A 27,130-nucleotide genomic window follows, 5' to 3' on the forward strand; every position below is an offset into this window, starting at 1 on the left:
TCCACCCGCCCTGCACGAGATGTTCTCTGGACTCCTGCAGCGACGCGTGGAAGAGAAACTTTCACGGGCTCCGGGATTCCGAACGCGTGACCACGGCAACAGAACGTTGTGCTGACTGTCTCCTTAGCAACGGACGGGCTCTGCTCCCTGCCTTGCCCCTTTGCAGGCGCTGGGACGACGACAGCTGGGGGCCCACGGCTCCCCATTCCCTGAGCCGAGGGTCCCTGCTGGGGGCTGGGCCGCGATGGCTTTCGAACTGGAAGAATATCTGCGGGCAGCTTTCCGGGACAAGCTACTGCTGCCGTGAGTAAGATCCTCTCCCTATCTCCCCCCACTTGCAGGTGGCTGCTTGTTGTGAAGAGGTCTGCACAGCTGCACTGGGAACCCCTCCGCTTGTGGGAGCCTGCATAGGCCCATTATTATTATTTGCATAGCTAGGCCCTCTGTAGAGCTATGAAGGCACTGGCAGATCTCTGCGCAAGAAGCGTGGTAGGGGTAGGCCGCTTTTGGCTCAGGCCCTTGGGGGAGTAGTCTTCCTGCTGATACTAATAGCAGTGGTTGTCTTTATTTGGGTAGCTGGAGGGATGGCTAATTCTTGGGTTTTGTGCCAGCAAGAAAACACTTAACAGATGCTTCCTGGAAGGATTCTCGGTAGCCTGTTCTAACCCTGCTTGCTGATCAGGGCTGGAATTCTGCCAGCACCCCACAGCGTCCCAAGTAGAGCTGTGCAGAGAAAGCAGATTCTGTTTTGTGTAGGATTTTAATATTACAGAATTTGGTTTCATTCCAATTCAGAACAAAAACCCCAACAGCTTTAAAATTCTCCATGAAATTGAAGTGAGCCTTGCCCCAGTGCCCCAAACTCTGGAAGCCCTGGAGACCTGGCCGTGTGGCAGGGGGCTGGGCTGTCTGGCTGCCCCGGAGATGCAGATCCTGCAAAGTCCTGAAATTTCACCTGACACTGTAGTCTGCATGGCTGGCTGCTCCAGGATGGTGAATCCTGGAAGCCTGGGCTTAGTTGGCAGGAAACCAGGCAGGTTTCTGCTGGAAGCCTGCCTGGGTGCTGTCGGTACTTTGGTGTAATCAGACTGGTTCTGCAAAACATTCCAACTTAGCCAAATCAGCAAATTCCATCCAGATATTAAATTTTTCCAGCCAACTCTCAAGATTTTGTCATGAGTCTCATGATAATTATTGTTTTCCTTAAAGCCCCAGCTCCTGGAGTCAAGTGGATATGTGATGATTTCAGCCTTCATTCTTAAAGAAAAAGTAAATTTCTAGCCCTTGTGGCTGTGGAGACCGCTTCAAATGTGACCCCAGCGCATCCTAAGGGTTCACAAAGCAGAAGGCCAATAAAAAGAACCCAAATCTAGTGTTGTTACATGACCGCATGATTTGAAAGCCGGTCTCATGATTTTTGGTGAGCCTGACTCATGCTTTTTAAACATTTTGGGGTTGGCAATATAGGGGGTGGAACCAGGGTCGGAGGAAGTGAAAATGAGGCACTGGAAGCATTTCTAGAAAGCCCTGATGAAGCTTTGTGTTTGCTTTTCTGTGGAGTGTTGCTTCCTGCTCCTGGGGATGTGGTGAACATTTTATCTTGTACCAAAAGAGCTGCTGTCTGCACTCAGAAGGCCTGGTTCTAGAACAATTACAGCACAGGTTAGGAGTGTGTGATGATCCCATCTGCTGCCTGCGTATGCTTACCTTGGCTGTACTGTGCTGTATTTTAAGCAATTTCCTAAGCCATGGCCACACTTCATATTTTACATCCATGTCAAAGTAAGGTGGGTGAGTATCACGGCCCTCGTTTTATAGCTTGGTAAACTAAGGCCCAAAGCAGCGAAGGGACTAACTTACCCCAGGTCATGCAGCAGGTTAATGGCAGAATCTACACTAGAACCTTTGTAGCCTAGTTCCCAGTCTGGTGTCCTGTCCACCCAATCACACTGCCTCTCTTGTGTGCAACATTGCCAACCTCAAGCATTCAAAAACTAGGAGTCAGGTGTGAAACTCATGCAATTATTTAAAACAAGTTTTGTGATTTTTAAGCCAATTAATGTTGGGCCCTTCCTACTTCTGGTGCCTGGATTCTCAGGCAATCTCATGACTCCAGCAGCTGGGGCTTTAATAAATATACTAAAGATAGTGAGACTTGCGGTTTCATTGCACCTTTTGGGAACACAGCTTAGTAAAGCCCAGGTCACTTTCATGAGACCAATACTGGAATACCGCATCCAGTTCTAGTGTTCCCGTTTTAAAAAGGATGTTGGAAAATAGGAGGGGTGCAAGAGAGCCACAAAAGAGATTTGTGGCCTGGAGAAAATGCCTTAAAGCGAGAGGTTTCAAGAGCTCAGTCACAAAGAAGATTGGAGGTGACTTGATTTGTGTTTAAGGACCTTTGCAAGGAGACAGGCTGAGCAGGAATCAATGGCTGGAAGCTGAAGCCAGACACATTGTTAGCAATGGGGGGGATTGCCCGTTGGAACAAGCTACCAAGGGAAGTGGTGGAATCTCCAGCTCAAGACTGGAAGCCTTTCAGGAAGATTTGCTTGAGGCAGACAAGTTACTGGATCAGGGTCGGGGTAACTGGGCAAAATTCTCTGGCCTGTGTTACACAGGAAGCCGGACTAGATGACCTAGTGATCCCTTCTAGCAAGTGAATCAACACTGCCAGTCCAAACTACAGTATGGCAGATAGCTGTGTTGTAACAAGAGCCCCCCCAAACACATCTGAGTTTACTAAAGACAAATAGACAAAGCTCAACCCCCAAACATTTCCGTAACCATATTCTTTGGGTGATACCGAGTCCTGATAAGTTTGGGTTGTTTTTTTTCCCCTCCAGTTTGGCTACATTTGTCTAGCCAATCAAGTCTCACTGAGCTGAGTCAATTCTATAGGGACTCAGGTGGGAGTGCATAGCCACCAGTTTTCTGTGCATGGGAGAAAGGAAAAACAAACAACTAGCTTCGCCTTCTAACCTGCTACCCAATCAGGGCACAACTTGTAAATGTCACTTGCTGTGATTCCCATCTCAGGCACTGAGCGCAGGCTTTTAAAACAAAAGGACACCAGGAGTGACTTGTGATTTTTAAACTCTTGCCCACCACAGCTGGGAACCCTGGTTGGGTTCATGCCACTTTATAGCACATGAAGCTGCTCCCTCTGAAATTGGTGGCAGTGGGGTGAGATTAGAAGAATCAAAGTGACAGAACTCTCCTAAACTCTGCCTGCCTGTGGAACCACCCACATTATCTTGTGGGGAGCATTGTACTAGGATCGTTCCTCTTTTGTGTGTGCGCATGTGTGCGGGAGCACTTACGTGACAGCCACTATCTTGGCAAGTACATCAGAGATTGAAACAGGGACCTCCAGTGCTAAAAGCATAAGCTGCTACATCTTCTTATCTGGGGCAGTAACAGACTCCAATCTCCTATGGATTGGACATAGGGAGGGACTTGTAACACACACTTTCATCAGGTGTAAAGCCATTAGTAATCTTGATATTTAAATTGTCATTAGGTATCAGAGTTAACACCCAGATCACAAGAACTGGAATCAGTTTACATGCCTCAGAGCTATTGTTTCAGGCTGCCTGCAGACTCAGACAGACAGCACCACATTGGTTCACATTCTTTGCCATCATAAGTGCTAGAAAATTTTTTTTTTTTTTTTAAGCAACACCATCAACTAAGTCAGTGGTTCCCAAACTTGTTCTGCCGCTTGTGCAGGGAAAGCCCCTGGCAGGCCGGGCCGGTTTGTTTACCTGGCCGAACCTGCGGACGCGGCAGGTAAACAAACCGGCCCAGCCCGCCAGGAGCTTTCCCCACACAAGTAGCGGAACAAGTTTGGGAACCACTGAACTAAGTAATGACTCCTCTGTCTGACCTCCTTTGCTATAAATAATACCTACAAGGACTATAACTATGTAAGCAGGGCTTGCCCTGCCAGAGCACCCTTCTGTGGCTGGCCACAGTGCAACAAGCAAGTCCCTACTTGGTTTTCCCAACAGTGCCCAGTGCCAACTGAGTTGCCATCTTCTCCACCACAGATCAGACCAATGGTTACCTTCTCTGCCTGGGAAAAGAATGTTGTCCCCTTCAGAGGCTAATACAAACCCTGCAGCCTGGCATAATTTAGTAGTTTCAGCCTCCAGCAGATCCCACAAAGTCAGACCATTCTCCCCCTAGAGCATAGCAAGTTAAAATGCAGCAGTTCTCCCGCCCCACTCCTATTCCAGGGCCCCCACCTCTGGCAATTGTCTGTGCTGCTTACAACTCTCCTGCAGCCCTCAGGCCCTTGCAAGAGGGCTCCCTGTATCCTTTCACTCCCCAGTCCCTTTGCCTGCAAGTCCTACCCCTGACCATGGGAATCTCCCTCCAAAATCCAGGCTTGGCCTGCTCTGCTTGAGCTGGTTCTTCCCCTTTACCAAGGTGCTTCTGCAGGAGCCAGATACTCAGCAGGCTTTTCCTGCTCTCACCAGTTCTCTCCAACAGCTCTCATTTGCTAGCACTCAACTACTGCTCCTTCCTGCTCCCCTCGCTGAGCTGCTGCCTGGCTCTTTAGGGAGGCCAGGTGCACTCACTCAGGGTTGCCAGGTATCTGGTTTTTGACCAGAACACCTGGTCAAAAAGGGACCCTGGCGGCTCCCGTCAGCACTGCTAAAAGTCTGGTTGGCAGCGCAGTGGGGCTAAAGCAGGCTCCCTGCCTGCCCTGGCTCTGCACAGCTCCTGGAAGCAACCAGCATGTCTGGCTCCTAGGCACAGGGGCTCTGCACGCTGCCCCCACCCCGAGTGCTGGCTCTTTAGCTCCCATTGGCTGGGAACTACAGCCAATGGGAGCTGTGGGGGCAGCGTCCGTGAGCGCAGGCGGTGCGCAGAGCCCCCTGGTCCCTCCACCTGAGAGCCAGACATGCTGCCACTTCTGGGAGCCACCTGAGGTAAGCGCCACCTGGCCGGAGCCTGCACTGCGAACTCCTCCTGCACCCCAACCCTCTACCCCAGGTCAAAACCCCCTCCCGCACCCAAACTCCCTCCCAGAGCCTGCACCCCCTCCCTCAGCCCAACCCCCTGTCTACAGCCCTGAGCCCCCTCCCGTACCCTGAACCCCTCATTTCTGGCCCCATCCTGGAGCCTGCACCCCCTCCCGCATCTCTGCCCCTGCTTGGTGAAAGTGAGTGAGGGTGGGGAGAGCGAGCAACGGATGGAGGGGGGATGGAATGAGTGGGGGTGGGGCCTTGGCGAAAAGGTGGGGCAAGGGTGTTTGGGTTTTTTCTGCCATTAGAAAGTTGGCAGCCCTGCACTCGGGCCCTTGCTGGAGGTGAACTGGACCTATTCCTTCTTAAAGGGCCAGTCACCCTGTGACAGTTGGAAGAGATTTGAGAAAAGAGCTCTCCCCTTTTTTGGTTTCATTTTGTTGCTTTGGGCCCAGTCGAGCTTGCTGTTGCCCTGCACATTCGTTAAGGAGTCACTTTTCCCTGTCATTTCTCGAACAGGAACATGGGGGGAGAAAAAATTTAGTTTAAAACAAATTGGAAACCTGTGATTGTAAAACCACAATCTCTTTCTGGGCACCTGGCAGGCTCTGGATTAGAAACCACTTTCAGCTCGTCCTCTGGGATAGATTGGGGTGGAACTGGGGAAAAAAAATAGTACTCAAGTCATGGCTCTATGTTCCCCCAAGGCCAGCCCTGAAATTAGCTAGGTTGCTTGCTGACTGTGCGTCTCTCGACATGAAAGCGTTACATTTGAAGCACAGGGTGGTGGCCACTGAGGAGAAGTGCTGGCTTGTGGAGCTGCAGTGGCCCAGCTCACGTCAGGGGGTCCAAGTAAACATGTGGCATTTGCAGTAAAAACAAGTGTGGTGCCCTTGTATCTCAATGGTTCCGTACCCTGTCCGGCGTACCTTTTTTGGCATCCTGGATGCCACTGATGGCAATGGAGGCTGAAGAGGAGTTAGCAGAGTTCCACTAGGGCCAGGTGAGAACTGCCACTCTCCCATTTGTTCCTCCCCTGCAGGAAAATGCCTGAAAGAGAAGACGACTACCTGACCCCTGCCACCCGCCTGCTGGAGAAGAGGAGGGAGCTGGCAGGGGTGGAACAAGCCCTGTTGGCACAGAAAGAGGTAAATACAGCTGCACGGGGCCTTGCCGGGGCTGTGCCTGTTAACTTGAGATTCATGATTCCTAAATGGTGGAGTCCCCGAATGGGCGAGGGGTTGTGGGGGCATCAGAGCCTCGAAGGAGGTTGAGAATGGAAAGCAAATCCTTGCTGTTTTCATGTCACTGGGGCTGCATGATGCGGAGTGGCTGGTCACTTCCTGAGGGCTCAAGGGCAGGAGGGGAGAGGCACAATGCAATCAATGGAGAAAACTCCTGCTTTAAAGACACTCAACATCACTGGGCTGGAGCTGGTTGGAAAAATGCTCCCCCCCACCCCGGGAAAATTTAAATTGTTCAGGGAAAATTCAAGTAACCAAAAGACTTTTGCCCAAATCTGAAAAGTTTAGCAGCAACAAATGGTGCTGCAGTTTGTAAAGCACTACGGGTTACTTTGGTGTACTAGTGTTGATTATAATAAACATGATTTTGCCCAGCATTAATTGGCCTATTAATCTGATAAGCCACACTGTGGCCAAGTAGGTACCTAGCGAGAGAGAGGGAGAACAGTACAAAACACCTTGGCGATGTAATAATAGTTACAGAATTAAACAGCAGAGAACAATAAAATGGTACATTTAGAGAGAGATATTTAGTGTGATGGCTGAGCAGTGGCAGGGGAGAGGGACTAAGCGATGGGCAAGGGGAAGAAGCTTTTAGATGAGATCTGAAGAGTGGGCAAGTCAGTTAATGAGACGGCAGCTGCTGCAGAGGAGAAGGCCCCTGCACCAGCAGTGGCCATCACTGGATCCTCAGTATTAGATCAAGTGTGTCAGTAAATGTGTTGGATGGAACCTAGGATGTTTTAACAAGGGTTTGTCCTGACTCACAGTGGCCCCTCACTCTGTCCCCAGGCTCCCCACCCTCCGTACTCCCATACATGCTCTGTGCTGCAGGCCAGATATTCCTGCATAGACAAAAAAGGTGTGTATTTTGTTCTGTGACTGTACAGCACCTAGCAGTGGGGTCCTGGTCTGCTAGGCATTACCACAATACAAATAAAATGTTACTAATAATGGCCCAGATCCTCAAAAGTATTTAGGTGCCTAATTCCCATGGAAGCCCCCAGTCTAGCAGGCATTGCAGCTTGATATTCAGCTCCACTGTGACTACTATGGCTGAGCCCAAGGGACAGTGACGATGGTGGTGCACCGGTATACCCATGCGGCACTGATAACACTGGCCAGTCCTTTGGACATGGAGCCACAGGGGGATTAAGACGAAACAGGGACTAGATCCACCAGAATGCCAGGGAGGGCTTTGCACAGAGCATTTAGTCAGCACTCCACTCCTTGTTCTGTATAACTGCTGCCACTTCGGCTGATAGCAAGGCAGGAACCTGGGACCTTCAGTGTTAAAAGCATGATTTTCTGCTGCTTGCGCTAAAGGGCTAACTCCCTCAATTGGTAGCACTAGTAGGCTTGTATCCTTGTATGTGGACAAGCCATCAGAAGGAGACTGTAAGACCCACATTCTGGCAGCATGTTACCCTAGAACACTCAGCAATAGGCAGACCTGCTGCTGCTCTGGCACTGCAGGGGATGCAGCCTTGAAGGCCTCTCTTCCCAGTCACTGAGCCCCCTCACCCAAGCCCAGGTGCTCTGTGGGTCCTTGCCCCCCTGCTGGTGAAGACCCAGGAAGGATTGCTTGGGCTGGCCCCACCCCCTGACTGGCCTTGTCCTGTCCTCCTGCAGGAGTTCCAGATGAAGATGGAGAGCCTGCAGCAGCGCCGGAAGGAGCTGCAACACAAGGAGGGGCAGCTCAAGGAGGCCATCTTCAAATTTGACAAGTTCCTGAAGGTACAAGACCCACATGGACATCCCGGGGCTGGGAGGAAAGCCTGCTTGCTGGGGTGGGGATGGACTGTACTCAGAAGGTATTGAATCCTAGAATATCAGGGTTGGAAGGGACTTCAGGAGGTCATCTATTCCAACCCCCTGCTCCAAGCAGGACCATCCCCAACTCCCCAGATCCCTAAATGGCCCCCTCAAGGATTGAACTCACAACCCTGGGTTTAGCAGACCAATGCTCAAACCTCTGAACTAAAGTGCCTGGTCAGTAATTCCCCGAGTTGTCCTTATTCCCCTTTTTATAGCTAGGCCCTAGACTTGCCCTTTCCAGTCGTCTGGAATCTCTCTCCCGTTTGCCATGGCTTTTCAAAGACAATTGCTAGTGGCTCAGATATCTCCTCAGTCAGCTCCTTGAGTGTTCAAGTCGCTAGGGCCTGATGAAATCCATCTAACTTGTCTCCGTAATTTTTAACTTGTTCTTTCCCTATTTTAGCCTCTGATCCTACCTTGTTTTCACGGGCGTTCATGATGTCAGACGTCCAGTTGCTAGAAACCTGTTTGAAAGCAAACAAACAGAGTCGTTGCACACGTCTGCCATTTCCCCATTTCCCTCATCATCCAAGTTCCTCAGCACATCCAGGCACCACTATTGACCTCAGCCACAGAGTCCTGCAGCTACAAGGATCCAGTCTGGGCTCCACTCTCAGCCACACATTTTGGTTTTAGACTCTAGGTGCATTTGGATCCAGGGTTCTGGTTCTGACCATTTCTGATTCCCCAACATGCACACAGACAGTGTAACTTATCAGTGGGGACTGAATCAGGGACCTAAAGCCGAAGCTTCAACAGCTTGAGCTAAAGGAGCAGCTTCTCCAGCAAGGTGTCAGTAGAAGGTTGTTACCCGCATAGCAGTAGCCCCTGCTCGAACAGAACCCTGTGGCAGCAGTGCTACACATCAAGCATGCGGGCTCAGTGTGGTGGGGCGCTTGCCTTTTGGCATTACCTGGTTCCCTGTGTTGTGGGTGGCAGGACAATGACTCCAAGCGGAGCCGGGCACTGCAAAAGGTGAGTGAGCAGCGGGAGCAGGTGGTGCAGAAGGTCGTGGAGGCCAGGCAGTTGCGCCAGGAGATCGCCCGGCTGCTCGTGGAGAGGGACAGGCTGCAGAGGCACCTGGAAGCCCATGCCATCTTCCGGAGCTATCTCCAGGGAGTGTTGGAGAAGACGGAGCAGGTGAGGGGGGACTCTGCAGGGAGCTGCTGGGGGGGAGGGTCAGGGTCAGGAGCAGGGGGCACTACCCCTGTCTCCAGATGCCCCCATGCCAACTTCCCCACTCCCCATTTTTTACCTGATCCCCTCCCCAGCTCTGCACTACCCCCTTCCCAGCTACTGACCTTCCCTGTGCTGAAAAGCACTCTGAGACCCCCTGCAAGTGCTCAGTCCCTCCAACTGCCGAAGTCCCCGGGTTCCTGTGCCGCCCCCCATGCCCTGTCCCACTGCTGTTACCGAGCCACCCTGACCTCCGGTGCCAGCAACAAGTGACCCGAGTCCTGCTTCCGGCCCACAGCACCCATCACCCACAACCTTCCCCCACTGCCCTGTGTTCCCTCATGGCCGCGGCACCCCCCCACTGCCCCTGCCCCCTCACAGCTGCAGCACCCGTCGCCCATAACTACCCCTCATGGCCGTGGCACCCATCACCCCCAACTGCCTTGCACCCCCTGACAGCCGCAGCACCCCCCCCCCAACTGTCCTGCATCTTCTCAAGGCCGCAGCCCCCGTAACCCCCAACTGCCCGGCGCCCTCTCACAGCCATGTCAAACGCCCCCTTCCCAACTGCCCAGCGCCCTCTCACAGCAACGGCACCCATCACCCCCACTTCCCACGCCCCCTGTGTCCCCGCATGGCCACACCCATCACACACTGCAGTACCGCCCCACAACTGCCCCGTGCCCCCTCACAGCAGCAGCCCCCCACCACACAAGGGTGCCATGCCTCCTCAAGGACAAAGTACCTTCCCCCACAGCTGCCCCGCACCCCCTCATGGCCACAGCACCTGTCACCCATAACTGCCCCTCACGGCCACGGCACCTGATAGCCACAGCACTCCCCCTCACGGCCGCAGCCCCTGTTACCCCCCAACTGCCCTGCCCCCCCCACGGCCGCATCACATGCTGCCCCCCCCATGGCAACAGCACCCATCGCCCCCAACTTCCCCATGCCTCCCCCAGCACAGAACCCTCCAGGCCACGGCCCCCCCCCAGCACTGCCCCGCCCCTCCAGCCACACAGCTGCAGCATCTGTCACCACAACTGCCCCGGTCCTCCCAGCCAGAGCAGCCTCCCCGCCCCCGCCAAGCGCTCTGACCCCACCCCCCCGATGCGCTTGGGGAGGTTTGTAGCCTGAAACTGGTGGTGCTGAAACAAGCTAACCCTGCCCCCCGTGTCCTGCCCCTTTGTGGGTGAGGAGGTGGCCTCCCCTGGGCTGAGAGGTGCTGGGACACGCCATGCTCCACGGCAGCGCCGGCCGCTCTAGGAAAGCCGCTAGGCCCCTCGGGCTTGTCCCAGCCACCCAGTAACCTTGTCTGTGGGGAGGGGCCCTGTGCAAGGAGTACGGTGGGAGGCGGCTGGTTCTGGCTCGGACCCCAGTGACCCATGGTGACTTGGACACTCCACCCAAACCTGCTGGAGCCAGGTGCACAGGGGATGCTAGTGCACCAGAGACCTTGAGGCAGGGGTTGTGGGGGAGGGGGCAGGCAGGAAACAAAGGATCACAGGGTGCGGGATGTCCCTGACCCGAAGTAGAGATGCACTCGGGGTAACAGGACAGCCCTGCTCATTCAAATCCAGCGTAACCCCTCTCTTACGCCACCTGTGAAAGGGACTTAGTTCCCAGGCTGCAGGCCTGCTCCTCTGTGCTGAATGAGCACCCCTAACCCTCTGCCTCCCCCGTTGTCCCTTCCTCCCCCGCCGTCCCCTCCCCGGGCAGTTTCAGGAAACCCAGGCTCTGATCGACCGCTTTAGGACGCTGACCGCCACCAACGTGGCACTGGTGCAGCAGGACCTGGGAAGCCGGGAGGCGCTGGCGGAGAAGCGTGCCCAGCTCCAGCAGTTCCTGGAGCAGAGCAACAACGAGATCATGCAGCTCAACAACCAGCTGGCCATGCTGCAGGCCCAGCGGGAGGAGGCCCAGGCCAAGGTGCACCAGTGGGTAAGGCGGGAGACTAGCCCTCCAGCATGCCGGGGAAGAGGGGTGGGAGACTGTTAGGATACTCCACTGGCCCTATGAAACTGGGGCATGGGGCAGTTCCCTAGAGGCTCCTTCAGCCTTGTGGGGCAGGGATGTGTGGCCAAGTCCCAGGGCTCTCTCAGCCCCTAGCAGTGGCCCCAGTGACTCTCCCACACCACTTCCGTAATGGGCCCTGCTGCCTGAAAGCCCCCACCCACCCGCAGTGACCTACCCTGAGCTGGAAGGGGTATTGGCCGCATTCCTGCTCTGCTGTCCCTCCCCAGCTGGGCCCTCGCTCTCTGCCAGCATGGCGGGGCTGGCAGTCCATTCAGAATGGCTCCTGCCCTCCCCCTCGCTTTCCCTAAAGAGAGCAGGTGTGAACCCTGGAGGGGCTGAGTGAGCTGGGCCCGGTTCCTGCTGGAATGGTGCCAGCCTCGCCCACACAGCATGCTGGTGCCTCCTGCTCCAGTGAGCAGGCTAGAGAATGGGGTGGCTGGTGGCGTAGCCCCTGCGAGCAGGGTGCTGAGGGAGGGAAGCGGGTGCAGCAGGTGGGGAGCAAACACTGCTAGGGCTAGGATCAGACCCACTTGGTGTGTCTATAACACACCAGTGCTTCCGCTTGGGCCAGGCACTAGCCTGCAGGATGCAACATCCACCAAACCCATTTTCCCCCCTCAGGAGTCTTGGTGGAGGGATGGGGCCCAGTGCACATCAGGCTCTGTCATGCCAGCATCGAGAACATCATCTGGGCAGGCTCTGTCTGTGGACCCCCCCAAGGGACAAACAGGGAGTCTGTGAGCTGAGGTGGCTCCTTGTTGCTCACTGGACAAGGCATGGGGGTGGGTCTTCATTGCTCACCAGGCATGGCTCTGTGGGCTGCACCAGAATGAGGTCACTGCAGGAATTAGCGCTTGTGCCCCTCTGTGAGGATTTGAACTCAGGACTGCCAGAGTGCAGAGTAGGAACGTGTGCATGCCCCCAGCTGGAGGCTGCTCTGTCTCACAGCTGATGCCATGGGGCTATGTGGTGGGTGCTGCTGCAGGGTGCCATGCCCACAGGACTGGAAGTGCAAGTGTACAGCTGGGCTCAGCCAGGTAGGAGCCAGGTTGCTGGGGTTCTCCTCTTAACTCTGCTGCTGGTGTGCAGCCTGATCCTGAGCACGCTGTCCCCTCCCACCCTGCACAAAGTGGGGATAATCCATCCCTACCTCCCAGGGCCGGGCCGAGGCTTAGTTCACAGATAGGGACATTGCCAAGGGGAATCAAGGCAGGAGCCTCATGGTCAGAGGAACACGAGGCAGCATCGGTTGGGATGGAGCAACTGATCGAAGACTCTGCTGTGGGAGGGGGCGTCATCTGTCCCTGAGGCAGGGACAACTATCACTGGGCTCTGTGGGCTTAACCCAGTTGTGGTGCATGGAAATTGCTGGCTGGGTATCGCTGCTCTAGCGAGGGTGCTGAGAGCCCTCCAGGACTGGTCTCCTCCTGTGGCGTAGGGAAGATGCGCTGCGTGGCTGGGGCAGGCGGTTTGGGGAATGCAGAGTGGGAGGTGAGATGCAGTGCCTGTGTCAAGGCATCCCATAACCCTCTGCTCCAATCTCAATGCAGGAGTCCAAGTGGACTGAGATCCAGAACACAGCCACCAAGAAGACCCTACAACTGGGGCAGATCAAGATGGCTGCCCTCAACCTCTTCCAGCTGGCGACTAAGCAAATGAAGCTGCAGGTGGACGTCCCCCTGGAGGACACGGAAACCCAGCTCGGCACGGTCAGAGATGCAGCCGCCTGCCCACCCTTCTTCACGGCATTTGGCTTTCCCCAGCCCTGTGCTCTGGAGGCTAGAGAAAAGCCTACAGCCAATGCTGCTGATCCTCCTGTACAGCACCTCCCCCTGGGAGAGGCTGGGACTGGAGTAGCCAGTACTCGTGTCCTGCTCCCTCCAGTGCCCCTCCTGGGACAGGCCAGGCCTAGAGTAGCTGTGAGCTCCTCTGTACCCCAGGCTACGACAGGGAGTGGGCCCTACTATTTGCTACAGCAGCCCCTGCTGGGATTTCCCTTTTGAAGGCTTGTGTTTTCAGGACATCACTGGCTAGATCCAGGTAAAGTTCCTTTCCAAAGCAACCGTGCTCTGTCTCCACCAGGTGCAGCTCTGCATGCTCGACCTGGCTGACATCCTTGCTGACATCCGCAAAGGGGCACCTGCCGTACAGCCCTCGCCTGCTGCTGCCAGCTAAGCCACTCCGCCTCCTCCCAGCTGCGCCACCTCCACCGTGACTTTTTGCTGAGGCTGGCTTTGGGCAGCCCTGATTTCCACCCTCTTTCACCCACCTGCCTGAATGCAGCTTGCACCTTGTGTTACAAAATCAGGCATGCGCCTTATTGCTGTTTTCCAGGGGGCTAAGCCTCATTATATCACTGACTCACCATCCTCTAAATCGGAGGTGGGCAAACTACGGCCCGCGAGCCGCATCTGGCCCGCGGGACTCTTACCCAGCCCCTGAGCTCCAGGCCGAGGAGGCTCGCCCCCGGCCCCTCCCCTGCAGCCACGCTGCCAGCACTCTGGCCCAACCACCTCCCAGGCTTTCCAATAAGCCAGTCCTGTTGCTCTGAGCAGCATGGTAAGGGGACAGGGAGCAGGGGGCTTGGATAAGGGTCAGGAGGTCCCAGGGGCAGTTGGATGGGGCAGCGGTTCAGGGCGGGGGCAGTCAGGGACAGGGGTCCCAGGAGGGGGCAGTCAGGGGTAAGGAGTATGGGGGGGTTGGATAGGTCAGGGGTTCTGGGAGTGTGTGGATAGGAAGCAGGGCAGCATACTGTTTCGCAACCTCGATGTGGCCCTCGGACCAAAAAGTTTACCTCTTTCCCCTGCCCCCTTTCTAAACCACCTACAGCTTCTGCCCCAAAGGAGTTTACCCTGCGTTGGCTCAGAAAGCACCAGCCTAGCAACCTGATCTAGGCAGGAATGAATTCAGCATTTCCCCACCTACACCTCTCACTTTATGCAAAGATCACAGACACACTTGTCAATCTGCCCAGAGACCCACAAAGTCAGCGTGAGAAGGGGGAGGGCAGGCACTGTGGGGCAGGCACTGTGGACCAGACCCCTCCCCTACCCCCACAGTACATGTCCTACAAATTACCCACTGAATATCTGTGACCCTGCTTTTTACTGGGGGAGGTGCCACTCCCACAGCTGCTCTTTCCAGCCTGACACAGTGGGCAGGGAGATGCTGGGGGGTCATGTCTGAAATTAACAAACCCACCCCACTGACCATAGCAGCTGGGGTCACAGGGGCTGACTGGGCCATGGCTCCTGAATTCCCCCTGTGTTTGAAGGCACCTGCTGAAGTCAGACCTGCTCAACCATGGCTGGGAGATGCAAGCTCCTGTTGCCACTGGCCTGGAAGGGACCTGGGTCATGGAGTCCAGGCCCTGCTAGTGCAGTAGCCCCTTCCCATTAGCCTATTCGCAAACTTCCAGAGTGCCAGCCCCAAACCAGTCTGGTCGTTTGACCCACCCCGCTCCTATGGGGGGGGCTGGTGCAGAACTGAGGGGTAGAAACCATTGTCTCATTCCGGTCCCTACCCTGCACCGAGCACTGGGCCCGGGCTGCAGCTGTGTTGGCACCAGCCAGGCTGTGACTGAGCCCCCCTGGCCAGCATTCCTAGCCTGGCGCTAGTGAAACGGGGGGAGGTTCCACTGTGGACAGCTTGCATTAGAAAAACAACCATGCTTGTGAGCCGTGTGATGGCCATCAGCCCAGCGATTGAACTGGAACCCTCGAGCTGAACACAGGAGCTGCTCCACCTTGAGCTAATGGGCCAAAGGGCCCAAGCTGGAGCTGTAAGATTCATATCTGCTTTGGCTCAGGCCCACAGAGCTGATGCAGCCTGACCCCTGTTCTACCCCTCATGTGGTTCCTACCTGTGGAGCAATAACCATGTTTGTAAATCTGGTACTAAAGTCTGGGTCTTTAATCCTAGTTCTTTGCACATTGGCAAAAAGAAACCATGCTGGAACACGATCCTATCCCAGCCCTGTTTAAGCCTTGTTTGTATGGTAGAAAGGGCCTACGCCAGGTGGGCTCTCACAGCAACGGGAAGGCAAAGCTGGCTGCAGCTTCCCCTGCACAACAGCATCCATTTGTCTTCTCTGTTCCAGGCTCCATGGCAGCTGGACCAGGGCTTTGTGCTAACCACCACCAGACTTTTGTCAGAGCAGCTTCCTCTCCTGCTGCCCCATGGAATCACCGCACCTGCAGCATTTGCATGTGCTATGGCCACTCTACAGACACGACACCCCTAAGCCAAATGGACAGCCCCAAACGTCAGGACTTTGCTGCCTGGGGGAAGGCTCCTGAAGTGCCTCGGACAGAAGTTTTGGTGATCTTCAGGTATTTCTAACCATCAACTCTACCTACTGATACACCATTAACCCTGAGGTCTGGAGTCTTCCAACCTTCTTCTGTAACATCAGGACCTATGTAGAATGCGCAGCCACTTTGGGGTAAATACGTTGCTCCATCCTTGAGCAATGCACGGATTAAAGCAGCAACTGCCTGACCCAGTTTAAAACACTTCATCACCTCCTTGATTTAGTTAAACAAGGTTCCAAAATCCAAACTGACTGTGTGCATTCACAACAGCTGGGCCCATCAAACGAGCCTGGCTCAGTTTCTCCAGGCAGATGTCCCCTTAGGCTGTTGTCTGCATTGCACACACAGCAGGGAGGTTGAAAGACAATAGAAGAAATCATTTATTGGAGTAAAAAAAGTGTGGGCCATTATTTACATTTACTTTTGTTACAAAGCTTAGTTCAATTTAGGCTGAAAAAACAGTAAGGCCTCTTTTTAAAAGCAAGTCAGACAGCTCAATTTCCCCCCTTTGCATACTGCCACGCAGCCCTGAGCAGGAGAGACCATCTGAGGGGACCCAGGAAGCATTTAAAGTCTAAAGCAAGCAAAGTTTCCTCACTGCAGGCAGCTGGCTCAGGGCCTGCACATGCTGCCTCTTGCCATCTGCACTGTTACAGGTGACACTGGATTGCAGAAGTATCTTTAACTGTCCGAGTTTATACTGGCCAGGGCGTGGCTGCCCATTGCCCTCGGGGGGGTGGATAGCTCAGTGGTTTCAGCATTGGCCTGCTAAACCAAGGGTTGTGAGTTCAATCCTTGAGGTGGATATCTAGGGATCTAGGGCAAAAATTGGGGATTGGGCCTGTTTTGAGCAGAGGGTTGGACTAGATGACCTCCTGAGGTCCCTTCCAACCCTGATATTCTATGCTTGCACATTTATTCATTTTCCTTTGGGGACATCCCTCCATCTTTTTATGTACCAAGAGCAGAAGACCTTGCACAGATGGTATTGTCAGAGGAGGAAAGCACATGTGCAGGTTCTCAACAACAGTTTTGGGGGCTCTTTATCAGAAAATCCACCTTTTAATCATCTCTATCTAGCACTGGCTCTTCATTCTGGGAGCACCACCTCCCACACAACTGACATAGTTGGGAGGGGATGGTGTGTGACAGCCAAGAGGGAGCCGAGGACACTTACTGCTCCCCCCAGCGGGCACATAGCTGAAGAGGCAGGAGAGTAGCCCCAGCTGTGTAAGTGTAGAACTGATCAATGCAACATTGTAACTTCGGGTCACTGTTTACCATTCCTTACCCTTGTCCATATTGTAACTCAAACTCCACGTTAAAATGTTCACTTGTTTTTGCAAAACCCTGCTGTAATCTTATGAGTTTAGATGTGTGAATGAGGTATGTATGGATGATGGAATCAACCTCCCAGCCCATCCTGATAAAATAAAGTGTAAACACCCAATGGCTGAAGATGCAGACAACAGCCCTGACAAAGTACGAAGAGTCCACCCTCAAAAGAAAAGAACAAAAGTACAATTGAGGAAACTTCAAAGCCAGGTCCTAGGCTGAAAGTCAAGTCTGCAATTGACAGGTGATCAATCACACCGAACCCAGAGGCAGCTTGACACAGCAAGACCTATAGACTGGATTCAAACTAAAGCCTACAAAAAGGATGGATGAGCTGGAAGACTTTAGAGGGTAACATTCTGCTGCCAACACAGAAGGGCATTGGTACATGCCCAACAGAGACCCAGCCCTTCTTTATGCCCAGCTTTCCTGGCCAGTTAGCTGCCACAAACTCAAGCTACATTCAGGACTGGTAACTATACAGCAGCTGCAGAACATTTGTGTGTGTACAGATAGGTACTAGATATTAGTTATTGGTCATAAATCCAATTTGTTATAATAAACGTGACAACTTGTCCCCTGAAACAAACCTGTGTGGTTTTATCTGTATAACATAAGGAGCTAAGCCCTGAGACTAAGGATCTGGCTGGCTTGAGGCAGAGAAATGGAATTACCAGGGGATACAGCTGGACAGCAATGATCAGACAGTGCAAAGGATTGCGACTCAGACTGGGCTTTAGTCCTGGCTCTGCCATTAGCCTGCTGGGTGACTTTGGGCAAGTCACCCCCTGTGCCTCAGTTTCCCCATCTGTAAAATGGGAATAATACTGACCTCCTTTGCAATGCGCTCTGAGACCTATAGCTCGTATTACATAAACACCATTTTGCAGCCAGGCCTGGAAAGTGAGTGCTCTTCTCTGAAACCCCTCTCTGCTGTTACCTTTCTTCACAAGGGGGCTCTGAGGTCAAATTCATGCATGGGCTAGCTTAGACTTTCTGGAGAGGGGGCTCTGCAGAAACAAATGAAATCAGGGACCAGCAAGGTGTTGCTGCTGCGGGGGGGAGGGGGGGCGGAGGAGAAGAGGGAGGTGCTATGATCAGAAACGCTTTTAAAAGCGGCCTCATGCAATGTCAGGAACATCCTTTGGGAGAAGGGGTGAGTAGGTGGTGAAAACCAGTCCAGACAAGGACCAGTGGTACAGGCCAGCACAGCTGTGGTTCCCCCCACCCCCCCGACAGGTTTTCCTGCACTCTCAGAAGAGTTAGCTGGTCAAGGAAACAGGAACAACTCCCTCGGCTTCCCCCCTGCTGCAATCGAGACAAAACATCTAACAGAAACTAAATACCACCCACAACATCATTTAATGGCTCCTGCCCAGGCCAGAGTCTGCACAGGGCAGCTCGCACCCCAGCAAGGGGAGATGGCTCGGAATCAGCCCTTTGCTCAGATCAGGCCTGCTGCTCTTCCACGCTCTGTTCTTTACATCCTTTTCCTCATTTTACCCTTCTTGGCAGCACCACGGCCGAATGCCGTCCTGCGCAGCTCCTGCACCCGCTGCCGGTTCTTGCCTTTCAGCTGCTTCAGGCCGCCCTTCTGCAGAAAGTTCTGCTTGGCCACCCTCTTCCTCTGCTTCAGGATCTGCTGCTTGCTCTTCAGCTCCGAGTGCACCTTCCCCTGCTGGGAGCCGTGCTTCCCTGGGGAGGGCGCCAGCCGCCTGCCTCCTGCAGAGGGAATGAGTTACTCAAAGTTCTCCCCCTGCTCAGCTCCCCACACGCACCTAGCCCTGGTGCCAGGATGCTGGGTCAGGGACTGAGCTATAGAGCAATGCCAAGGGGAATGGACTCTAGCAGGGAACGGGCTGGCACACAGAGCAGAGCCCCCGCACAGCCGGCTAGGCCCTGGGGAGGTAGCAGTTCTCTATCCAGCAGGGAGGCTGATGCTATCCTGCATATCAGCCACCCGTTGGGTCTCAGCCTGCCTGGATCCCTCAAGGCACCAATGTCTGCACAGGGTAGTGCCTTCATCCCCAGGCACTCACCTCTGCCCCTACGGTGCTTCCCGCCTCTTGGCTCGCTCCCCGCCTCCTCCTCGGAGTCCCACTCCTCAACTTTGTATTTCTTCTTCCACTTCTCATAGCTGGGGGCAGTGGGTTAAGGAAAGGCTGGGGGCTGGGAGGGTGCCCCGAGCCCTCCGCGACTTCTCCCCTCACCTTAATCCCAATCTCTCCCCCACCAACTCCCCCCCAGGCCATGCTTCCCTCCTTCAAGATTGCAGCCCCAAGGCATCGCAAAGGAAGAGGGCCCTGCAGCCTGGGGCTGGCAGTTGCAGTGTTCTTCCCTGTGCCTGCTACCGCCCTGTTTCTCTCTTGGCAGATGACTTTCCTGGAAGGAAGCCCATGTCCCTAGCTCCCCAGTTCATAAAATCCCCAACTGCAAAGCTCAGCAATGGCCAGCAGGGCCACCACACCATCCCGCTACTGCAAACTGGAATTGCCTCTGCCCCTCCGCAGCAGCTACAGAAGCGCCCAGCCCCTTGCTGCTCCCTGCCACTCAGACACGCTTCCTCTGCAGTTGCCATGGTGCCCTGCAGTCAGGAAGTCCTGGGAGGGCAGAGAGCAAGAACCCCTCAGGCATGGTTAGATACACGTCTCTCCCTGCCCTGTCTCTGCCCCTGCCCATCGGGAGTGCCCCCAGCCCATCCCCAGGCTCCCCAGTCTGGAAGGATACAGGTTGTTCTTGTAGGAGCTGTTGATGTACCTGCCACTCTCTGTGCAGATTTTCTTCTTGTCCTCTTGGCCAGTTTTCCCCACGAACCGCTTCTTCTTGCGGTCCCTGGAGTGGGGGCAGGGCAGGGGGGTGGAATAGCATTGCAGGGGAAGAGAGAAATGGGGGCTCATCGACACCAAGCTGGCTTGGATCAGCCCCACCTGGAAGAATGAGCGCTCCCCTCAAGCCCCAGGGGCACAAGCAACGAAGCCCCAGCCCAGCTGGGTGGTGGAGAGAATCCCATCCTCAGGTGGCACGGTAGCACTTCCCCCAGCACTCAACAGAGTAAGGAAGAGAGGGTGATAATGCAAAATCCACTGTTTGGTGCTGCCTGCTGGGGATCAAAGGGCCCTGGTGGGCCAGGTGAGGAGTGCCCTGTGTGAGGGGCAGCTGTCCCAATGGCCCTCCCCACAGCAGGAACCTTTCCTCTCTGGACTGCTACTGCCCCCTACAGGTCAGGCACTTACCACTTGAGCAGCTGCTTGGTCTTGCTCATGTTGTGGGTCTCGTCCCCTAGAAGGTCGAGCACGGCACCAGAAGCCTGCTGCTCAAACGCGCTGCCCTCCCCACAAATGCTCAGCCTGGACATGGGAGAAAGGCAGAGGTCAGAGGGGTTCGGGGAGCTGGGAGAAGCAGAGGATCCCGCCATTGGTCCATATGACTCACCCCCGCTCACTCTCTAAGTCCTTGGGCCGGTAGGGAATGTAGAACTCCTCGTCCCGCTGCGCCTCATAACGCTGCTTCTTCCTGACACCCTCTCCCACCTGGTGCTGCTTCCGCTTCCTGCCCACCACGGCGGAGAACACTTCCTGGGACACAGATCAGACAGGAGGACTAGGTGCACAGCCAACCCCCACCCTACTCTCCAGACAGGAGCCGCTGAGCCAGCTGACTCAGCTGGTGCCTCGGCTACAGATGCCCACCCAACCCCCGCGCTGTGCAATGCTACGAATTGTGCAAACTGCTCCCTGCCCCCGGCACAATCACACCAGCCCCCATCTCAACACACAGACCTGCAAACGTTACCGGGGCCATGACAATAGCCAGCCCTTTATGCCCCCAGCCATGGGCTGACACTACACAGTGCAGGGCTTTGGGCCAGCCAGGCGGCTGCTTCCCAGGGTCCCCAGGTAGGCCCTGTAGTGGATGTGGTTGAGAAGCTGGCAATGCCCATGTCCTCATGGCACTGGTACCCTCCAAGTCCATACCTGGAGGTTTGCTTCCTCCTCCTCAGGGGCAGGGACTGCTGGGTCCTGACCTCCCAGCGCAGCCCCAGCCCGTCTCTCCTGCTGCCCCCTCTGATACTTGGCGATGAGGCTGCGGTCGCGGCTCCGCTTGGCTCGCATCACATCACTGGCCAAGGTTTTGTTGGTGGCGTTGATCTCAAAGATGGTCTGGTGCGAGAGACGGAATCTGTGAGTGATGCTTACCCTGGGGGACCCCTCCCCCTCACTGGGGCAGGAGGAGTTGTCTGCTGGGCTGGGAGCTCAACCTGGCGCCTCTGGTCCCAGGGGTCTGGTGGCGCTGTTCACCCAGCTCCAGTAACCCATCCAGGAAGCCAGCCCAGCAGCATCCCAGCAACCCTGGTGCAGGCAGGGAGCATCTTCCCAGACCGTGAGGAGCTGTAGTTGCAGCTGAGTCCCAGCTTCCTTTGTTCCCACCTTAAACTCCTGTGCAACTGCATCTCAGTGGAGGGGCAGCGATCCCTCAAGCACACTCCCTTGCACCACAGAGGTGCTGCGAGGGTTAATGCTACCCCTCCACCCACAGGAAGGAGCCTCCTTCGCCAGGCTGCCACAGTGGATGGACAAGATTCATTTCAGTGGCACTCTGGCTGGGTCGCTGCACCTGGCAGCACGCCCAAGTCAAGGGCTCATAGAGGCCAGCCCCCTTGCTCTGACACAAGGCAATACTGCTGGCAGCTTTGGAGTGAGCTCCCTTCCCCACCCGATAGGCACGGGGCCTGGTGTCAGATCACGGCTCGTACTCACTGCTTTGGATCTGTAGGTTTTAATGTTGTCCACGAACTTCAGTCTCTCCAGCTCATCCTCCCCAAAGCAAGAACCTTTGAGCCAGGAGCCCAGAGTGGGAGGAAGGGACACAGAGCAGTGAGTGCCTAATACATATCCAAGCTCCCAGCCCCAGCAGGAAAAGCAAACAGGGAGGAGGCAGCGTTCTCTCAGCTGTTCCAGGCCCAATCTCCTGCAGCAGGGGGTGCTGGAGGCAATGCTGGACAAGCACTGGCTATGGGGAGAGCTCCCTGCTGCTCCAGCAGGAAGTGCAGTAGGGAGCAGTGCAGGAGCACTAGCTATAGGAGCAGCTCCTGCCTTAGCCTCACCCAATGGGCCCCGCTGCAGGAGCCCAGCGTGGGTGCAGCCTGCAGTTCCCGCCGTGCCAGGAGAGTGCAGACAAAGACAGGCACTCACTGAAGAGCGGGTGGATGCCCAGCAGGGAGAAGTCCAGCTCTTTCACCCTCTTGACAGATTCGGGCGAGGGGCCAGGCCGGGACTTCAGGTACTGCTTGTGTGCGTTCTCTGACACCCTGCGCAGGCTCTGCAGGTCCAGCGAGCTCTCGTGGTCAGTGAACAGCAGGCACTCCTCGTCGTCGATGACGCTCTGGGGGACTCTGCCAAACACCCCATCTCTGTCTGTAACGGGACAGAAGGGGTTCGGGTCCTGCAGCTTCTCCCCAGGGGTCCCAGGCTTCAGCCCATCCCATGTGTCCACTTGGGATAGGGGAACAGAGATTGCACCCAGTGCAGGGACCTGGAGAGTAGCCTTTGTAGCAGCACTCTGCAAGGGCGAGGAGGGGCCCACTGGGACAAGGCACAGGCTAGAAAGGGTGGAGCAATTGGTAACTTTAAAGACATACACAGCTGATCTCTTCCCCACACCCTGCCGCCACCCAGAGCATCCCCTGCCTATGGTCTCCAAGTCCCAGACGTCCCACTCCAATGCTGTGCCAGTCCCACTATGCCTCTGAACAGCTATTCCAGAACAGAAACAAGAGTGAGCCCAGCTGGACTACAGTGTAGAACATGGCCACTACGGTGTCCTGGAGACACAATGGGGTCCCTACGTGACCTCTGAGAGGACAGAGGGGGAGGGGAACGTCCAGTGGGATGAAGCTGTAGGGATTCACGGCATCATGCAGATGGGACCTTAAGGGGGCCCCTAAGCCGAGACCTTGGGCCATGATATGTCAGCACTGCTCAGGGATGCAGAGAGCTAAGGCCTGGTAATAGTGCAAACAGGGCCGTGCTGTGCCAGGGTAGAGTATCTGCAGACAGGGCCTCTGGCAGCAAGAGTCACCCTCCCATCAGCACATCCTGCCATGCAGGGGAGCTCTGTGGTGCTGCCAGAGCTCCCCATCACACCTTTGTTAGCCAGCACAGACATCTGGGCCTGTAAGAGACAAGGGGCATGCCATCCCAGCCTGGGGAGTGAGACCCAGCCCTCCTGCGAGGCTGGCCGTATCATCACCGTAGCCACGGCGTGGCTCTCCCCACGCCAGCCCCAGCAGGAATGCCAAGTGAGAGCTCCCACCCACAACTCCACACGCCCACTTGGGGACAAGGGGCCAGTGCCCAGATGGACCTTACCTGAGGGTTTCTCGTGGGGGCTGGCGAGGGTGAGCGAGCGCCCCAGGAACAGGTGCAAGTCAAAGACATATGGGGTCTCATCCGATGCCACCAGGGAGTAGGCGATACCACTGCGGCCAGCGCGGGCCACACGGCCTGGGAGGCAAAGCAAGGCAGAATAGCTCCGGGTTAACTCTGTGGCTGCTGGCCCTGGCTCAGCCAGTGTGGAACCACTCTTAGGAACCACAGTCACGGACTTGGGTTTGGCTGATGTGCCGATTCTGGTCGGGGGCAGGGAAAGCTGCTAAGGGGACCGAGGCCAAGAGGCCAAGCTTGGCCCCCATGCTCAGTGGAGCTCATCCTGTTCATCCGGGGAAGGGCTGGACAAGAGCACGGTGTTCTCACCCTCTCGTCCCCGCTGCAGATGGTGAATCTCAGCATGTACTCCGCTGCTCTCAAGGGATTTGGCAGCCAGTGCCCAAGCCACTAATGGGAATGGCCCCCAAACTGCACACACCCTCCCACTGGGCCTGGCTTAGCTGGCTACCTGGGCCTTACCCCTCAGATTGAGATTTCAGACCTTCCTGTGACCCTCCCTGAAATGCTGCATTCCCACAGTGTCCCAGGCAGGGTCCAGCCCAGATAGCATTCAGTGGCAGGGAGTCCAGGCCGGGACAGGTGTTAATGACGCACCCTGCAGCAATGGCTGCCCAGCAGGGGCAGTGGGGAGGATATTTGGGGGTGGAGAGGCTTCCCTCCTCCATGGCATTTACCAGCCTGGAGGAGGTGTGACCAGGGTGGGAGGGAACAGATCAGCTGAAGCAGGACAGGTGAGTGTGCCCTAGACCCAGCCCTGCCCCGTGGCCCAGCCAGCCCCAGAGACCCACCGACACGGTGCAGGAACAGCTTGGGCTTCGCAGGGAAGCTGTAGTTGATGACATTGTCCAGCATGGGGATGTCGATGCCACGGGCAGCCACATCGGTAACAATCAGCACTGCACACTGGCCATGCATGAACTTGGCGATGTTGATTTTCCGGGCCGCCTGGTCCAGGGAGCTGTAGATATGGGTGCAGTTCACTCCCTGCGCTGTCAGCAACTGGAGGGAGGAGGAGGGTGGAGCACAGGTCAGTGCCCGGGCCCCCAGCAGGGGAGAACCACCCCAAATACCATGGGACCTCAACATAAGTCCAGCCACACCTCAGAGCAAAAGGGAGGAGAGATTCCATCTGGCAGCTTCAGGATAGGCTGCACCTCCCTCCCCTCGGCATCCCTGCTCCTACATGTACTAGGCTGGCCAAGCAACAGCATGCTAGACCTCTCCCCTGCCACCCTCCAAGAGAGTTGCAATGTCCATTGGCAATGCCCCTCCTCCTCCTGGCAGCCCAGCACCAGCCTCTGACACTCCCTTGCATTAGCAGGATGGCTCTGGTGACAGGGAGCACCCTGGCATTTCCTGGACACAGGAGTCAGCCAGTGGAAGCTCAGGCAGGGGTGGTTCTTTGGAAGGAAACTTGGGCTTGACTCCGACCACACACCCAGAGAAGCAGACCCAGGTGATTAGCCCCCAGCTCTCCCCTGCTACCTGGTGCATGGCAGAAGTGCCCCCCAGCCCCCCAACCTTGCTGTATGCTGCTCAGGCACCAGTTCAGCCAGAGACCTGCAGCAGCCACAGAAGCAGAGTGCTCCTTCCCCCTCCTCCCTGCCTTGGGGAAGCAGCACCCCCAGCAGCTCCCCCTTCTCATCCAGGGTTTAGTGAGAGCTTCTGCCTTGGTCTCAGGACTGCATGTATCCCCACTCCTCTGCTACATCTCCCCTGGCTCCACGAGGCCTGGGCCCAGGCCCAGCGGCCTGCGCAGCACAACTCGTGCCAGGCCCATGGCGTGTTGGCTCCCAGACTTGCCTCCTTGAGGTACTCCGCATGGTGCTTGGTGGCCACGAAGACGACTGTCTGGTCCTGAGGCCTCACCACGCTCCTGAGCAGGTGCAGCAGCACGGCCGGCTTGTCATCCGCGCGCACGTGGAAGAAGGCCAGCTGCCAGCGAAGAGAGGGGTGAGGTGGGAAGCCCCTCCCTGCCCCCTCAATGGCCCCCCTGGAAGCTACACAAGCCAGAGATGCTGGGGCTAACCACACAGGCTGCGCTTTCTCATCGCTCTGACTGGGACAGGTGCTGTGAAGCGCCTAGCACCACGGGGTCTTGATCCACTACCGAGGCATCTAGAGGCTAACCAGTGAAACAACACAGCCTGGTGCTGCAGCCCACCACCCTCTGTTTGTCTGGCACCTCTGGCTGGGCAGCTCTTTGGCCCTGTCTGGAAAGCACCCAGCATGCTCTTGGGGATAATGGGACGGGATGGAAGGTGTCCTCTGCCCTCCAATCTAAACTGGTTCCCTGGAGGCTTGGACCTGTCTACCTCACCTGGCCTCAGGTTCTACCCGAGTCTGCCTACAGGCGAGATCACAGCAGGTGCCAACACCAGCTAATGCTGTCAGGGCCACACTTAACTGAGGCTCCTGATGGGATCGGGCTCATGGTAGCACGTTGTCCACCCGAGCATCAGTTACTAGCCCCAGGAGGGGGCGCTGCACACTGCCTGCAGCTGTGAAATGCAGCAGTCCAGAGAAGGGCAGGCACATATGCACACTGGGGCCATACAACGCATACTGCTGGTCCTCCACCTCCTTCCCCAGTGCCAGCTGACAGCCGTGCTCTTTGGAGCTTGAGGGCTCTGCTGGGGTGAGCTCAGACAAACAGGTAGTTATTTGTATTGCACTACAGCCTAGGGACCCCAGACATGGGCCAGGGACCCATGGTGCTAGGTGCGGTACAGGCCCAGAACCAAGAGACAGTCCCAGTCTCCTTTACCCCAGCCCTCCTGAACTCAACAGCCTTGAAGACTCCAAGCGCATCTCACCTTGAGCTGCTCACTGAGCTTTGTCTCCACGTCCAACCGGATCAACACTGGCTCAGTGAGACCTGTGAATGAGGCAGGAGAACATGAGCCCAGGGCAAGGGGGATGGGGCGCCTGAATTCACAATGGAAAAGAACAGGCCAGGTAGCAAACTCATTGTTAGGGACACTTACAGCGAGGCAATCACAGCTTCTGAAAGGCATACTGGACACACCCAGCAGGGGGTGCTGCAGGTCAGGAGGGGGATGTGCCAGGGAAGCCAAGGGGGAAGAATTGGAGCCCTGCCCACGCTGTGCTATGCCCCAGCTTTAATTAACTGCCTGCTTTCACAAGCACTAAAATTCATTTTGCGAGAGGCAGGGGAAAGGTCCCCTGAACTGAAGAGGAAAGAAATAGGTGGGACAGAGGTAGTGTGGATGCCCCTGGCCTGGGGCAAAAGCAGGTGAGGAACCCTTCCTCTCCCACAAAAGGACCGGTCAGCACAGCTGAAACTACTCTTAGCTGACCTACCATTCAGCCTGTTACCCCCTCTCCATCTAACCTCCCCCCAATCTCTCCTGTGTGGGGCTGGTTGGGGGATGTTCCTTACCGGCCCGAGCAAACTCCACGAGCAGTTTGGGGAGCGTGGCAGAGAAAAGCAGGGTCTGGCGGCTCTCTGGAAGCCGGGCGATGATCTCCTGCAGCTGCTCCGCAAACCCCATCTCAAAGAGCCTGAGGGGGGCAACACCACCAAGGTCAGCAAGCCACACCCACCCCCAGGGCCCTGTCATCCCACGCAGCACCCAGGAAAGCAGTGTGTGCATGGGGACTGCACATCCCCATGCACAGGGACACGCTGCTTCCTCCCAGGACGAGGCCTTAAATCCACACCCAGGAGCTCCTATCCCCGGACCCTAGAATCTCACATGCCAGCCCCAGCGCTGGCCCTGCAAGTGGAAGATCTAGCCCAGCATCAGCCGACAAGAAAGGGCACCATTGCATCAGTTGGTTGC

The 27,130-nt window shown here is 55.9% G+C and overlaps 2 protein-coding genes across 5 annotated transcripts in view; one reads left to right on the forward strand and one right to left on the reverse strand.

Annotated features, from left to right (window-relative positions):
* Window positions 1-17,461, forward strand: CFAP73 (cilia and flagella associated protein 73). 4 transcript variants are annotated; one of them, XM_073313157.1, is made up of 8 exons: window positions 1-303; window positions 1,210-1,420; window positions 6,019-6,124; window positions 7,853-7,957; window positions 8,978-9,178; window positions 10,934-11,155; window positions 12,781-12,939; window positions 15,330-17,461. In XM_073313157.1, exons 3-8 carry the CDS (start codon window positions 6,023-6,025, stop codon window positions 15,471-15,473), a joined length of 933 nt encoding a protein of 310 aa, XP_073169258.1. In that variant the 5' UTR covers window positions 1-303; window positions 1,210-1,420; window positions 6,019-6,022; the 3' UTR covers window positions 15,474-17,461. The 4 variants fall into 4 exon arrangements, with proteins under 4 accessions (XP_073169258.1, XP_073169256.1, XP_073169254.1 ...); XM_073313155.1 differs by lacking the exon at window positions 1,210-1,420 and adding an exon at window positions 13,313-13,538 and having other exon boundaries at window positions 15,330-15,412; XM_073313153.1 differs by lacking the exon at window positions 1,210-1,420.
* Window positions 15,906-27,130, reverse strand: part of DDX54 (DEAD-box helicase 54) — a 20,604-nt gene continuing 9,379 nt past the window's right edge. The window contains exons 8-20 of the mRNA XM_073313146.1: window positions 26,728-26,849; window positions 26,141-26,202; window positions 25,128-25,259; window positions 24,113-24,323; window positions 23,247-23,381; window positions 22,071-22,292; window positions 21,636-21,709; window positions 20,853-21,038; window positions 20,311-20,453; window positions 20,112-20,225; window positions 19,606-19,710; window positions 18,918-19,015; window positions 15,906-18,600 (exon numbers count right to left, since the gene is read on the reverse strand). Of these exons, the coding sequence (XP_073169247.1) occupies window positions 18,359-18,600; window positions 18,918-19,015; window positions 19,606-19,710; window positions 20,112-20,225; window positions 20,311-20,453; window positions 20,853-21,038; window positions 21,636-21,709; window positions 22,071-22,292; window positions 23,247-23,381; window positions 24,113-24,323; window positions 25,128-25,259; window positions 26,141-26,202; window positions 26,728-26,849 (1,846 nt within the window). The 3' untranslated portion in view covers window positions 15,906-18,358. The remainder of the gene's footprint in view (window positions 18,601-18,917; window positions 19,016-19,605; window positions 19,711-20,111; window positions 20,226-20,310; window positions 20,454-20,852; window positions 21,039-21,635; window positions 21,710-22,070; window positions 22,293-23,246; window positions 23,382-24,112; window positions 24,324-25,127; window positions 25,260-26,140; window positions 26,203-26,727; window positions 26,850-27,130) is intronic.

Source organism: Lepidochelys kempii, chromosome 15 (assembly GCF_965140265.1).
Source record: "Lepidochelys kempii isolate rLepKem1 chromosome 15, rLepKem1.hap2, whole genome shotgun sequence".
NCBI lineage: Eukaryota > Metazoa > Chordata > Testudines > Cheloniidae > Lepidochelys > Lepidochelys kempii.